The sequence below is a fragment of the Colletotrichum spaethianum genome (assembly GCF_022836535.1).
Source record: "Colletotrichum spaethianum MAFF 239500 DNA, contig05, whole genome shotgun sequence".
NCBI lineage: Eukaryota > Fungi > Ascomycota > Sordariomycetes > Glomerellales > Glomerellaceae > Colletotrichum > Colletotrichum spaethianum.
Genome location: NW_026054775.1, coordinates 884,163 through 899,836, shown reverse-complemented (window position 1 = coordinate 899,836; position 15,674 = coordinate 884,163). Strand labels below are relative to the sequence as shown.

Sequence of the window (15,674 nt, the reverse complement as noted above, 5' to 3'; positions counted from 1 at the left end):
ATCTCCCGCCCTCCGGAAGAGCGTGCTGAACACTTTGTATTTTACAGTGGCACTTTCACGCCGTATTCCCCGGTATCGTCCTCCCTTCCATGCTCTTTTACCAACTGGCCCTCTTGACACCGGGCAGGTTGCCCTCGTACGCTTGCATACGGAAGTTGAACTAAAGAAAATTTCAGACATTTGTACTAGTAACCCGGCGGAACGGCTCTTCAAACATACCCTCGTCATCTTGAATTCACGGAAAACACCCCTGGCCTTGCCGCCCAAGATGCAGCGGTTGCGGATCTGCGTCGGGCGGGTGTAGCAGTGCATTTGGCCCAGCTGAAGCTGCGCCTCGGCGCGCACACGGGGAGGTAGCGTCGTGTTTCGAATGATGTATCGGAGAGCTTGTCTATCGGTGTGCATCCGTCAGTCTTTGGTCGTGCAATTTCGCATGGCATTGTTTTATCTGCGGTTGCTCACCTCTCGGGCTCGTTCTCCATGAAGACCTGGCGTTTCGTGTGGTCACGAATCGTCCGGATGTTGACGAAACAGCCCAAATCGAGCTTCTTGGCGCGGAACATCGACATTTTGGGCGGTGGTTGTGGCGGATTGAGCGGGATGTCACTGGTCGTGTCATCGAAAAGTTGAGCTTCGAAGCTCGAATTGAAGTTCGCGACGGTCACGTGGGTCCTTATCTTATCGGCCGCTCACCCAGCTCATCAAGCCCAACTCGACTTCACTTACGAATGCCAACCTGTGATGGAGCTTCACCCCATCTGGGATCGGGACAAGCAACAACTAGATTTGAGCATCTGGGATACTGCTGCTTGAAATTGGCGAGAAACATCATTTTTGGTATTCGATTAACCGTAAGCCATCCAAGAACGCCAGCCATCATCACAGGCCATGACTGAACCCCTAACAGTGAAATATGATACAGCTGCCACACGGTGTTGCAAAAGCGACAATTTTCCCTCCAAAAAAAAAAACAAAGCAGTTCTCATCGTACGCGGAAAGGCAGCGCACGATTTGGCTGCTATAATTGGTCCAGTAACTTCTGCCGCCGCCGGTTGATCAGCTCTTCCTGCACTTCCTCCAGCGTCGGTAGTTCCCAACCCTTTCCATCGCCGGTGTCGCCTGGCAATGGCTCCCAATCGGGCGGCAGTTGCTGCTTGCCCGTCTTCGCCATGTGCTCGAACGCTTCCTCTTCCTTTGCAAGTTCGTACGCGAGCAGTTCGGGATCCTCCTCATCTGGCGCGTAACCGTAGTAGGCGGCATCGACCTGTTTTCGCAAGTCGTCTCTTGTTTCCAGTGGTTTTTCGTCGGTCGTCTTCGCCTTAGCTGCGTCGAACAGTTCCTTGACGCCAGGTAGGTCTCTCGCACGGCCAAAGTAGCGGTAGCCCTTGCCGCCTCCTGGTATCTCTCGCCCTTGCTCGTCGTATATTTTGCCGCCCCCGCGCATGTAGTTCGGACCGCCTAGATTCCGTATTTGCACCTCCCACATGTACTTCTCCCTCATGAGTTTGTTGATCTCGTCATTGAGGTCGCGGATTTGGTAGTCGCTAAGCGCGGTGTCTTGGATCTTCGAGACCTTGCGCGAGATCTCCTTCAGTACCTGGCCACGCCATTTTTCGCAGGATGGTATCGAGTCGACTTCGGTAATCACTCTCGGTCGCCTTGTCCGGCCAATGTCGATAATGCCCAGGTCCGCTGCTTGCGCTTCGCGGAAGCGAAAGAGCATGCTCTGCGCCTTTTCCGAATTTCGCGCCTGTACATGTTAGCTGATTGACACCTTAGAAGCGGTAACAGTCCACTTACCATCTTGAGAGCTTTGGAGACCGAGAGATTTCGGGCTTCTTGAGAATGGAGTCGGATTTGACCGTGGAGGTGAAAGTTATACGGCAGGGCCTTGCAATGTTCAGAAAGCTTTCGGCCGCCAATGTTGCGCGCCGGGCACGGGCCTTCGTCTCCCCCACATCCAATCAGCCACGCCTTCAACGGGGTACGCCCAATGAGGTACGTACCTGGTGCTGCTCTGTACAGGTAACAGCACCTTTGTGCTCCCACCTCAAATGTGACGTGCGAGCTTCCTTCACACTTCTGGAGCTGTCCATCTCCACGACAAGCTCAGAACACCACCCATCACAATGCGCCTTACGACGCTGCTTCTTGCAGCTTCATCCCTCGTCGGCGCAGTATTCATCGATGAGGTTGGCGACATTGATTACCACCACGAACTCCTCGGCGTCCCCCAGGTCGAAACCACCCTCTTTCACAAGCCCCGGCGCGACGATAAGGCTTCTCTGCTCTACACCCTCAGCGATGTTGGCGTGCTTGGGGCCGTGAACCCCAGCAATGGTGCAGTTGTTTGGCGCCAGTTCCTAACGGGAGATACCACGTATGGCGGTGGACACTTGCGGGCTGCTGAGGGCGAGGATTGGGTTGTGTCAGCGTACGGCAACTCTGTGCACGCCTGGAATGCCTTATCGGGAAAGAACGCTTGGTGGATCGACTTCGCCGGCGAGATCCGGGATCTTGAGGTGATGGAGCTGACGGAGAACGGTCGCAAGGACGTTCTGGCGCTCTTCGAAGAGGAGGACGGTACTACGGTTTTGAGAAGACTCAATGGCGGCGACGGCAGCGTGGTTTGGGAATTCAAGGATGCGAGCAATACCAGCCCACTCCAAGTCTCGAACAACATCGAGAAGATCTTCGTGGTCAGCCTATACGGTACCGACGGCATGTGGGCTGTGCGGGTGTCGGTCCACGACACTCTCACTGGCAAGCGCATCGACGACATCAGCCTCGGTAGCAAGGGCGACGTTACAGACAAGAAGGATGTCATGTTTGTGGGTGCCAACTCGGCATCTCCCATTGTCGCCTGGCTCGACAGCGACCATACGAAGCTGAAGGTCAATGTTTTGGGCACAAAGTCAAAGCAGGAATTTGCTTTGCCTTTCCCTAAGACGCTGGACGTTGCTGTCCATGCCCCGCACCACCTCAACGCGGAGCCGCACTTCCTGGTCCACAGCAGATCTGGTGACAGCCACAAGGGCGAGGTTTACCACGTCAATATCAAGAACAATGCAGTCACCAAGCACCATGAGCTGCCAGTCCTTCCGGGCCTGGGCGCTTTCTCGACTAGCTCGGATGGCGCCAACGTCTGGTTCACTCGCATTACGCAGGAGGAAATTATCCTGACGTCCTCGAGTTCCCATGCCGTCCTTGGAAAGTGGGCATTCACGGAAGGCTCGGAAAGCATTACTGCTTTCCACGCGGTTTCGGAAGTCATCAAGAAGGCTGCTGATAACTTTGCTGTTCGCTGCGCCGCCGTTACCACCTTGGACGACTGGGTATTGGTCCGCAACGGAGAACAGGCCTGGATTCGTCCCGAAGGTCTCACTGGGGGTGTAGCTGCTGCGTTCGCTGAGATCCCCGAGAGCGAGGATCTAGCCAAGACCCTTGAGGCTGAGGCCCACGACAACGCTTTATCCGCCTACATCCACCGTGTTAAGCGTCACTTTGATGACCTCGCTTACTTGCCGGACTACCTCGCCTCAATTCCCCAACGCCTTGTTAGTAGCATCACCGGAGCCGAGCTTTCCTCCAAGACTGAAGGCCTCGTACGTGACGCTTTCGGCTTCAACAAGATTGCCGTCTTGGTCACCCGACGCGGCAAGCTTTTTGGTATCGACATTGGCAAGCACGGAAAAGTCATTTGGAAGCTCCACGCTGCCCAGATCCCTTCATGGGATGCTTGGGACGTCCAGGGAATCTTTGTTGAGGATGCAAAGTCTCAAGTTACTGTACGCGGCTACTTCGGAGAGTACGTGGTTGCCAAAACCGACACTGGAAAGATGGTCGATTCCATGCCCCAAGGCTCTTGGGTCCAAACACAATCTGCTGTCGTCGTCGATAGCGCATCTGGCCAGTGGCTTGCGCCTGTTGGCTACGGGGGCGCTATTGGAGATGTTCCTGCTGAATGGGCGCCGACACAGACCGTTGTCGTCCGCGGCCTGAAGGGCGAACTCAAGGGCCTGACCTTCATCATCGAGGATGGCACCGGAAAGGAGCAGGTTGCTTGGGAGTTTGCCCCCCCTACTGGCTACGAAATTGTCAACGTGGCAACGCGGCGTACTCACGACCCTATTGCTTCCATTGGACGCGTTCTCGGTGACAGAAGGGTCAAGTATAAGTACTTGAACCCCAACACCATTGTTGCCTCTGCGTACAATGCCGCTAAATCGACTCTCAACGTCTACCTTATTGACTCGGTTTCGGGCCTGGTTCTTCACACAGCGACTCATGAGGGAGTGGATGGCAGCAAGAACATCGAGTGCACTCTGGCGGAGAACTGGTTCGTATGCACGTTCTTTGGTGAGTACGCCCTCAAGGATGATGCTGGCCAGCCTCTTTCCGGCCAATCTCTCAAGGGTAACCAAATTGTTGTCTCCGATCTGTACGAGAGCGACTACGCCGATGACCGAGGGCCGCTGGGTGATGCTGCGAACTTCTCTTCCACCCAGCCCGTCGATACTCCCACTGGTGCCCCTCTCCCTTCGGTTATCAGCCAAGCTTGGATCCTCTCTGCTCCTCTGGCTGCTTTGGCCGTCACTCAGACTCGCCAGGGTATCACCAGCCGTCACGTCCTCGGCTATCTGCCTCAGTCCCATGCTATTGTCGGACTTCCGCGCCAGCTCCTCGAGCCGCGCCGACCTGTGGGACGTGACCCGACTCCCGCCGAAATGGAGGCGGAAGGCTTGATCAAGTACCACCCTGCCCTGGAGATCGACCCCCGACAGATCATCACCCACCAGCGCGACGTCATTGGCATCAAGAAGATCATCACCTCGCCTACCATTGTGGAGAGCACCAGCTTGGTCTTCGCGTACGGTGTCGATGTGTTTGGCAGCCGTGTGGCCCCCAGCTTTACTTTCGATATCCTTGGCAGAGGCTTCAACAAGATCAGCCTGATTTCGACCGTCCTTGCACTCACTGTCGGTGTTGCGGTGCTAGGACCCATCGTAAGTACCGTTTTCTCGAAGAGAGCAGTTTTTTACTAATGACTACTTAGGTGCGCAAGAAGCAAACAAACATGCGTTGGGCGTAGATACGCAGAGTATATGATAGACATGATATAATAGAATTTTGAGTTTGTACAACATTCTTCCGAAAATTTGATCCCGGGCCTTGTGTTTGCATTTAGAGGACGATGAACGAAACGATCCCCTAGTTTCTGCTAACATAAAGAATGTTCCTGTCCCTTTGTGTGTGTCTCAACGTGGTTGAAGTCGACTCCTGCATGGCCCCCAGCTTGGTGATCTTGCCCACCGAATCGAACGAAATCATCGCTAGGTGAGCTGTTAGATACGGTTGTCACGATACCTTACTTATCACACCGCCGACGGGCAGTTTGATCAAGGTAGTTTCGCAATGTAGGTGAAGTATAGGTTCCTATTGGTGAACTCCATCCCATTGATGCCGAAGGGCAGGGAACCCTGTGGCATCATTGACTTATAAACCACGAGGACGGCGTGCGCCCCTGTCTCAAAATCCGTTGCGTACACCTCCCCGGCCGCCGCTTCGCCGATGGGGAGGATATGGTTTGTCCGATCGAGTTCGAACTTGGCGATGCCGTCGTAGAGCTTGCTCTTTGCCACGATCTTCGCGACCGATGCCTTCAGAGCAGTCCTGGTGATGCCTAGCTTCCAGATGACCCACGGACCGGAGGGTTTGGTGTTTCTAGAAGTGTGATACTTACCCGCCACGACAATCCAAATGTTGGGGACATCTCTACGAAGCCTGCTGTGGCGTAGGCATCGGGGAAGTGTGGATCTCAGTGGTAGTCTTGGAGAAGAAGTTGAGGGACCAGAGTTCGGGCTAGTCCATGCAAGTTATGAGGAGAGTATCGTCGAGGCGGGTGGCGAGATTTTCAGCCTAACCTTAGGGAAACTGCGGATTTGTGTCGTGGGAGATTGGTGGATGTGGATAGATGCTGTTGCGATGGTAAGGAAGATTGGGATGAAAGGGGGGACACAGAAGGGAGGGCGGCTCAAGTGAAGATATCCGAAGGTACCGGTAAAACCAACTTTGATGCCGAAACAGCCTAGCCGTTGGTTTCTGCCGATTCTGCTCCACAACCGTACAATGCACTCAAGACTCTGAAGAACCTTTACCTCGTTGCTTCCAAGTAAGGGAAGACTATAGAAACATGAGCACACGCAAGCCTCTCTGCGACTTTTACTAAAAACAACAACACTTTGCCAGTGCTAATGATGATTGTACCAAAGCATACGCTCACTCTGATCTTGGATATTAACGGCAGTTGCGCTTGAGGCATAACCTACATGTAGTCGATTCAAAGTCTTCAGCAGAGAGACCGCTCATCATTGCAATCCTCCATACTGAAGAGGATATTAGTCAAACTTTATTTCTTTGTTCATTGAAATCCGTTTCTCACTCTTCCCATGGCGTTCATTGTTTTGCCTTCGAGATTTGCGTGGATCATGGTATCATCAGATTACGTTTCCACTGCTGAACATCGGGCGATCCCTTGTTTGAACTATACAGCCATTGACTTTCTCATCCCGACCACAGAGCATCTGGCTAGCACACCACGGCATCCATCCATGTCATTACGTAACTCGGATCCATACATCAGACGGTTGATGAACAAAGCATGCTGCTGGGCCGTAGCGGCTCAACGATGCCATTCGGCCGCCACTACCAAAGACTCGGGTAGTGTGTCCCAATCTGAGCACTTTGAATCTGCCATTCTGGGCCTACGGATGTGATCTCCCGAGATTATAGTGATGAGACTGATAACAACACGGACGCAGGTGACCGTTTGCGGTGTAGCCTTTCAGGTAAGGCAGACACATTCAGTCACAAGGCTAAACCCATTCTAAGATTCCAATGACCTGTAGCTAAAGCCAGGCTGCGTTTGGAATTTGAGACTAAGGCCCCGAAACCTAACGATTGCACATCTTATCAGATCCAAGTCTTCCCAACCTCCTTAGAGCCTGGTCCAGATGGGCGCCTCAATGCACTTTGATCAGTCTAATCACAACAATTCACATCGGGTTCCCATCCCATTAGTCCGTTGAAGGGGTTCTCTGTTTTTCCCCTCCTCCAATGATGTAGTCAAAAGCCTAGCTCGGATGCCTTCATGCATAAAGTCACTCGACCAAGGAACGAATCGATCAGCACGTGCAGTGTGGGCATTTCGAGGAGGAGCAAGCAATGTTTAAATCCCTAATGTACGGTCTTTTATGTTGTCAATGCATGGGCAGCCCTGCGATTCAGCACACGTGGGACCTCTGGAGGAGTTGATGTGGAACACCTTTTTCATTGTAACTCTGCCCTAGCCGGGGAAATATGCATTGTATGGCATATGTCTGCAATGCCGGTGCGTTTAATCTCCCTGCTCTGAATGCAAGGTTTCCCGGGCATGACTCTAAAGCCACAAGAAGTCCCGTGAGGGGCACGATGGACACGGACCATATTTGAGGAACTAGAGGGGTAGCGAGCAGGGTTAGGTCTCGCTCAGGTCTGCGTTAGCTCGTCCATACTCTACACCGCTCCTGCCACAATACCAGCAACAGCAGACCGACATTCCTACATACGTGGTTTGAACCAACTACTTTAGTGAAATAAAATACCAGACGAGAAGAGCCGCGTTTGCCATTTCGTTAGCCGCTCCTGGGCCGACACCGGACTGAGGGCTGGTCAACCAACTGCTCACCGCTAATAATACCCTATGGCTTGCGGGATTTCCACCTGGCATCTCTGCCCTGGTACCATGGACATATTCACCAATAAATCGGTGACTACTGAAGACCTAACTTGTATGGACCCCTCATTGCCTACTTACGTGCCTGCAAAAATGCCGTTGCCTACACCGCCGACCCCGGTCACATGCACCTCAGAGACTCGGTTTATCCATGTTTTTGATCACAAGGCAACGAAGCAAGGGTTCAGAGCCCAAGGCTATGGAAACTTTGAAATACGAAGATAAGTGTCTTCAGTTTCGCGAAGACGTGATCCTCGTAAAACAAAAACCGCATATTGGTCTCGGTCAAGGTCCTACAGGCAAGCACAAAAAGTGAAGTGGAGGTACGACAAGGCGTCTACCACAGCGTGTCATCTTAAGTATCAAAAGGCGAAAGCAAGTAGGCGTCGTAGTGGACGTTTGACGGAAGTTTTAGTTTCATCAAACCTGTGCGTTCATCCCGTGTCCTAGGTACCATCGCCCACAAGGGGGCGACAAGGGCCCCTACGGTTTACAATATTGTTCGTGTCCCACAGATGCACGTCGAAACTCTATGCTATATGTTTCGTGTGAGCGATTACAGCGAATTTGTACGACTGATCCGCCTAAGGCTGATTTTAACCCGTATTTACTTGTATCTCTCAGAACTGATGAGACTGGAACAGAACTAAATGCGGATCTGAGACTTAATGATGCCTGATCTTCTTGTTGTGCTAGTAACGCAAAGGCGGCTTCGAGACTGATCAATACCCAGCAGCGGTCTCTGCACATGCGAGAAACATCCAGGAGAGGAAGCTGCTGCCTAAATGAGGATTTCTATCCAGGCCTGACGCTCACCGAGGTAATGAAGCCCTGACTAGGCAAGGATCGTGGCTCCTTCATAGGCATCCTTTTTCATTGCCTCGCTTCGTGCGGATCTCGTCCTCTCTTGTGTACATTGAACGAAACAGTGCGGCTATCTGGCCAGAAGCGTTGCCTTCTTCGTTGATCATCGTCGAGAACCCAAGTGCCGGGGCTGCCATCCTGGATTCCATGGGCTAGATTCATCTTCGCCGGGATGGATGAGGGAGGATATCCTGGAACCCGGGTAAGGCTTTCGATTCCCGCTGAAGATAGTTCCCCGCGGCACCCACAGGGGTCTTCCCGCGGCCATGTCTGGGGCGTGTTGCGACGTCGGCCGACAGATGTCGCTGTCCGTGGAGACACGTATGAGGCCAAGCCAATGAACCACTACTGATAGATGAGGCCCATGAGGGCTACCAATGAGGGGGGCATACTATTTGTCTAAACCTTGGACCTGTTGGAAAATTGTACCAGGTCGGATGATGCCGGCCGTTATGATAGACATTTATCATAAATGATAGGCGCACTTGATAAACGATACCTGCACCTTCGGGGGTTGTTCATCTGCATCCGCGGATACACTAACAGCGCGTAAGCGGATGAATGCTGGGTTCAGGCTAGGGACTGACAAGACTCTGCCCAACCATGTACTCAGCCCTGATTAGCAGCCCTATTTTCACCCAAAACATGCACGTGCTGATCCCGTGACGGCCCACGGTAATGTACTTCTTCGATCCTTACCTTCAAACCTCCGAATTATATAATGCCACGATGTAGAAGGGAGAACTGGTGCGGAAGCGGGCCTCATATGAAAGACATTCGTGCCCAAAGGATCTGCAGGGCGTACGCGAATCACACCATGTGTCAACGTAGCGATTGCAACCAAGGGCCGTTCCGAAGAGATCAACATGATTATGTTGGGTTACTTTGAGGCTGCCTAATAGGCTCGGCAGCTCTATGCTTTGGGCTCATTACCGTGTGGCGCCATGATGCTCCGACTGGCTTTGTCGTCTTGTGTCAAGCCTGAGCCTGTGAAAGGAAGACTGGGGTCATGCTCTCCGACAACGTACAATAGGCGAGAAGTCGTTTCGGTCATCAAGAACTGAGCACCTGATGTTGAATGGTTAATGAGTGAAGTGTTGCAGAATTGTGAAACATCGGTCAGATTTTTGTACGACCAAAGCCAGATCGAAGTTGGACGCCTGTCACGCAAGAACCGGCTTGATTGAGTGTACAGGCTGTAAGACGTTGCGACGATCCGAAAGTGCCAATGTGTGGTTATAGTCCTAGTCCAGATTTATTTCGTACGTATGCGTTTATGCGGACGTAAACGCTAGTGGCTGCCCGAGGCGGTCAATTTGATCGGGAGAGGGAACGGAGTTGCTGCAGGCTCCGGCCCCATCAGACTCCGTGATCCCGGGCCCGACTTTGGTGATCCAGGTTGTCATCACCGCCGCCGGCACGGAAGATAATCATTCTCCCGCCACCGGCTCTCAGTTCCTCATGTGGCAAAACCTTTTACACAGCCCCAGAATGTACTGAGTCTGCATCACACGGAAAAGGAGGCTGCAAGTTGCTGTCTCTTCAGGGGTTGGCTAGAATCAATGCCAAAGGTAACGGTAGCCACTGCTTCGAACGGACATGTTTTCCTCTTCTGCGGCTTCCCCTAACCCCTGGTCATCAAAGCATAACCACAGTGCCACACCATCTGGGCTTCTCACTGAGGGCCTATGACAAGGAGCAGGTGGCTCCCACAGTCCAACTCTAGGAGGAGATTGGACGTAGCTAGTACCAGTAAGGCATAGGCATTTACGACGGCACAGTGACCGACCGAAAAAAGAAACAATGGTAAGCGCATCAACGCCAGGGGGTCTGCATCAATACCGAATCAAACCCCTGAGGATACTGAACACAAGTCCAACACACCATCTTTGTTTGTGTTGGTTTCAATAATTCTCAAGGCAACTGAATTGCGTTTTCGACCCAGGTGTGTTGGTGCGATAGGGAACATCTATGAAGTGATTGGAAGGATGCCAAGGGGGTTTCGACAATCACCAGGGGGCCCCCAATCAGCAAGGGACTGCTCCCAGGGATATCATCGTGGAGCGGGCGCTGTCGCCTTAATCCTACTAATAAATCAGGGCCAAAACAAGGAACGCTTAGCACCCATAAAGCAAACATACGTGTTGCCTGCTGAACGATTGAGGCAGCCAAGGGAGGACAACAGCCTTGGTTCGACTTTCATCATTGACAACAATTTGAACCTCAATAGAAGAGAGACGTTCCAGCAAACTTCCGATCAGCAGTGATGGACAGGCTAGACCATGAAGCACTTTCTCGGTACCAAATCGTCTGTCCTGTAGGGCAGGCAACACATCGACTACGAAATCCCGGTGATGCCTTGCCAATTGATCTCAAAGGCAGGTAACCCGCCGTAATCTTGCAATGACGGGTGCTCTGCTCAATGGCGGCATGATCACCAATGACTTCGACCGGTGACCATTGCGAGGCGGACCCCCAAGGCGGCAAACTGCCGGGCAGAGGGGACTGTAATATTGGGTTTGGTATGATTGTCACTTGTCAATGGCTTTTGGCGAGGCGTTGCGACGTGTGCAGGGGAGCTCAAGAGTCAAGGAAAGTGGAAATATGTGGCAGTCCGAGTCTCGGTAAGGTGCAGGGCTGAATACTGGGTTCTCCTCCTCGATAATGCGGCTACTTGCGTCGCTTTCGGCAACAAACATCATTCTCGGGACCGCTCACCGACTGGACACAACGATTATACGATGACGCCCGGCTGTCTATATCCAAAATCTCGTAAACGAACACGAAGAGGCGTGTTTCGGGCAAGTGTCGGAGTTGCCTCTTGTTGCCTCTTAGGCAAAACTGGGTGTTGGTCGTGATCGGGAGATTGCTGCATATCAGGTGCGGGCTCTCCAGGCTGTGCTCCGTTGTCCAGAGCCAGAAACAGGTGGTGATGGAGAGCTGGGGGCTGTTGGGCGTCGTCAAAATCTCCTGATACTGGGATGACACCGTAAACATGATTGATAGGTGTAAACAGATAGCTTTACATCACCTGGTTAGCCACTTTCAATTCCTGTTGTCTTCCACGTGTCTTCGAGTTCCTTGTTGTTGGCCTAGGTGGAAGGATCAGGCAGACACAACAGTAGTGGTAGGCTCGCCTAGAGATGGGAAAGATTTGGATCGTCAGTTTCATGTGTGCGAGGAGGTAGAATATCCAAGCCTTGGCGAACAGAAGGGGATGAACGCTGCCGAGCGATGTCGAACAGGCGGGTGGTATGATTGCGTTTCATAGCAGCTCTTTGCCGAGGAACTCGAGCTAATTGAATGTGTCAGCCGATTAAAACTCCAATTGGCAATTGAGACATGCAAAAATATACACTAGGTCGGGTATATACCCACATTTATCCCCACCTTGGTCGACGGACTACATAGAACAGCTCCACGGTGCGCCTTCACCGAAACCGGTTCGGTCACCGGCCTGTCAGGAGAGGGGATGTGGGGCATGGGCTTTTACGGTGAACCGCATACGTTCTGCTCAACGTGGGCAAGAACACACTCTTTCCCTTAACTATTGACACCCTTGATGCATAGCAACCAATGTACAAACTGGGTCATAGAGGGTTAGTTTCGACTCAAGAATTCTTGTTTGATTAATTTTGTCAAGAATACTATTCTTGGTGGATAGGGAAGAAGAGAAGAAAGAAGACAAAAACGGTTTCTGGCAAACAGAGCCGCCGCTTCGTTTGCACATAGGTTAGGCTTAAGCATTGGAAATCCTCAAAACTGCCACCGGACGAATCAGAATTTCATTTTTGAAAAGATTTAAACTCTCATAGAGTAAAGATACTGGTTACAATGCTGGCAGTGTGCCAATGTATGCTAAAACTGGTGTTTGAAAAAGGCTAGGCACCAGATGATATTAACTGGGCTTTGATTGTGAGCCATACCATGTTAACCAATACAATAATTTACACCTTCCGCTACTTCAGTATCCTCGAAATTTAGGCCACATCGACATAGTTCTATTCATCAGGCATGTAAAGTCACCTTTACGCTCTTTTTGATCATGTGCGAGACCAGGCACCACTGATCTATTCAATTTTAAGTGCCACCCACGATTGAGATTCGAAGGGTCGATTTCATTTGTCCAATAATTTATATTCAGCAAGTTCGTACTATGATCTATCGGCTTCATGTCATAGCCGGATAGTGCGGCATTGTACCCATGCATAAGAGATTTTGTGACATGCACAGCTTGAACGTTGACAAATTTAAGCCTGTAGAATTCTTTTGACAGACGCATTGCGGTTCTCTCGATTGATGGCTTGTCTTGGCTGTTTCCAAGAACAGACATATGCCACTCATCCTTGAGAGACAGGGACGCGGATGATCCAACTTGAAAAGTCTATTGATGTAAGCTTAGGAGGCGTCACTTTGCTTCTTCCAAAGTATTTGAAATAAGTGAACGACCTCCCCAGTCCAAAATGTCACAGGGGGCAATAGAGAACAAATCCTGTATTGGAATGGGGAACAAGAAGAAGGAAAAAAAATTGATGTTCTGAACCGGAATAAGTCTTCGGGGGCCGGAAAGGCTTGAACACTTCTCGCCTTGTGATACTACACATAGAAAAGCTGAGGCCTTCAGGACTATCTGTTCGATGACGAGTCCTTTCTGCCTGAAGCTAGTAAAATTCACAAAAATTAACATATCTACACTTACCAAGGCCCAAATCAAAGTGTATGACACATACTATTGTGCAATTCGCCTGATTAATGCAAGGTGGCCTCAGGGGCTCCGTTCTTCATCACCCATCATTGGGATATAACCATGGCCCTGAGGCGTAGCGAACCAGCTGACTTTCTCGTGACTGTCGCACCTGCCTTGTGAAGTCCTAAACACGGCTTGCGTTATCAAAATTTTGCTTAGCTGCCTTGCGGCTGCCCAGCTGGATATCGATGTGTGGATGCTAACCCTGAGAGCTTCAAGCCCGATGCCAGGCAGAAGTTCTAACCTGAAAAGATCCACATGCCGAGTCCCCCTTCCCCTGACCCGTTGTTTTGGCAACGCCCCATTTTCAGACATGTCATGAAAACTGGATGAAGGCATCCGGATCCAAGGCAAGTGGCCACCAGGCTTGAATGACAGACTGCCTATTAACATCTACAGCCGTACCACCTAGTCATCGAGACACCTGAAGCCTAACGACTAAATCTTTCACCGAATTCATAAGCTCCATCTGAAATAAGGCCCGAATGCAGCCAGAATTCAATGCGAAGCGGAGCGTTTGTCATCGATAGGGTGAAAATACGAGTTTCGAGAACCAATCTCTTCCCAGTTCTTGGTGCTGAAGAATGAGCTTGCGGCGTCTATAGTTTCGTCAGCTTTCAGCTGGGAAGGCATTGGACGGTTGGCATCGGGCAAGCCAAATATGACATCTCGAAGCATATTGGCTGCCCTCTTTGCCCCCCGATGTTTCCGCTCGACTAATTACCGTACACGGGACGTGGTGCACTAGCTCATCTCGATGGTAGTATGCGAGCTCTGTTAAATTGGGGCTGTGAAAAAACTGTCCCATCCATTCCGGATTTTGGGCCGTCAGATTTTGATGTTGTTGATAGCGATATCGGCATCGCCGACGGAGATTCAGCTCCCGGGAGACATGGTAGGCTGTGTTGCTGAGTGGGCGGCGAAAGCGCAGTGTGGCAACTACAGTACTGGTACCTGTATGAACCCATTGCCACCACTTGAGCACGGGCTTGTTAGATGGCAAATTTTTGCTGCAGACATGAGAAAGCCGGCCAAGAATTTCACATTGCTAGAAGCAGAGAGAAACTTGTCGTCACTGACTCTTGAGGCACCAGCTTGCGCTTCCCTTGGAGTTAAGCTTGCTCTCCGACGTGAAAAGTGCACGAGGTGACTATGCTAATGTCAGCCCGAAGCTGATGCTCACTGGAGCTGCTAATAAGGCTGCAACAAATGAAACCCGCGGCTAACCGCGAGGTACTGTAAGACGCTAATGTTAGATGCATCGTCATCTCAAGGATTAAGAAGGCATCTACCATAAAGACAATAGTATAGGATGGAAACGATTTTGAGCAGATTCATGAAGGCTCACCGAGGGATGTGTTACCGAAAGGGTGCCCGCCTGGAATGTTGGGAGCATTAGATGAAGTCATGGTTATGAGGAGGGGAATGGAAACAACATAAGACGGAGAGCTATCGGTACCTCAATTGGAAGCTCGAGCCTCAACTCAAATGAGCCAAGAGAGCCTGTCTGCATGGAGACCAAAAATGGAAGTTGGTAAGGCTGGATAAACATGAGTGAGGGACTGTGGTAGCGTTTTGTACACAAATCGGATACGAGCGGGTTAGTTGGTGCGGCGGACTAAAACGCACAGTAGGCTTACGGAGTCCAAATGGCACAATGATTAAGGAATGCGCTGTCAGCGCCAATCTGCATTTCTTCCTGACCAGAAGTGCACTTGGTTAAACTCGCAGTCATCACATACATAGTATTTGCACCTGACATAATAACGCGACACAGGCGCAAACATGCATTTGCACAAACAGCACACTCGAGAGATTGTCCTCTCAACTTACCATCGCTAACGCAGCAGACATTCCAAATCTGGTGGTCGCGATGCCACAGGCCACCAGGCCACCAGATTACCTCTGCAGCACGAACGAACCTGTCGAAGCCCGCCAGCCCGGTGCTTCTGCGACCTTGAAATCTGACTGAAAGAAGCAGAATATTCATGACAGCTTGGGCTTGAGGTTGGAATTAACGGGAAGGTTTATGTTGATGCAAGGTGAGCAACCAGCGAGTCTTTATAGGTAAGTATGGTAGGGAAACATCCATTACATAGTACACGGACAGATAGCGAGGAGCAGGGTGTTGGGGATGCGTAACCCCCCGAAAGGTCTGTTGAGCCTCAAATGGCGGACCATGTAGTGCGCCTGCAAAATCGAGGCAACCACGGTACGTACCCAGCCTGGCAGAAACACCCACACTAGGGTAGTCATACATAGGTACTCAAAGGCCACGGGGTGGGGTTA

The 15,674-nt window shown here is 51.3% G+C and overlaps 3 protein-coding genes across 3 annotated transcripts; 1 reads left to right on the top strand and 2 right to left on the bottom strand.

Moving 5' to 3' along the window:
* Nucleotides 1-97: 97 nt before the first annotated feature.
* Nucleotides 98-569, bottom strand: ColSpa_02796 (37S ribosomal protein MRP2, mitochondrial; the record flags this gene model as incomplete). Its single annotated transcript, XM_049269008.1, has 3 exons — nucleotides 98-160; nucleotides 220-391; nucleotides 463-569. 3 exons carry the CDS (start codon nucleotides 567-569, stop codon nucleotides 98-100), a joined length of 342 nt encoding a protein of 113 aa, XP_049124965.1.
* Nucleotides 570-1,018: 449 nt separating this feature from the next.
* On the bottom strand, nucleotides 1,019-2,096 carry ColSpa_02795 (pre-mRNA-splicing factor ISY1; the record flags this gene model as incomplete). The annotated part of the gene is made up of 3 exons (XM_049269007.1): nucleotides 1,019-1,750; nucleotides 1,801-1,974; nucleotides 2,007-2,096. 3 exons carry the CDS (start codon nucleotides 2,094-2,096, stop codon nucleotides 1,019-1,021), a joined length of 996 nt encoding a protein of 331 aa, XP_049124964.1.
* A 33-nt stretch (nucleotides 2,097-2,129) lies between these two features.
* ColSpa_02794 (ER membrane protein complex subunit 1) lies at nucleotides 2,130-5,045 on the top strand (the record flags this gene model as incomplete). The annotated part of the gene is made up of 1 exon (XM_049269006.1): nucleotides 2,130-5,045. One exon carries the CDS (start codon nucleotides 2,130-2,132, stop codon nucleotides 5,043-5,045), a length of 2,916 nt encoding a protein of 971 aa, XP_049124963.1.
* Between the last annotated feature and the right edge of the window lie 10,629 nt (nucleotides 5,046-15,674).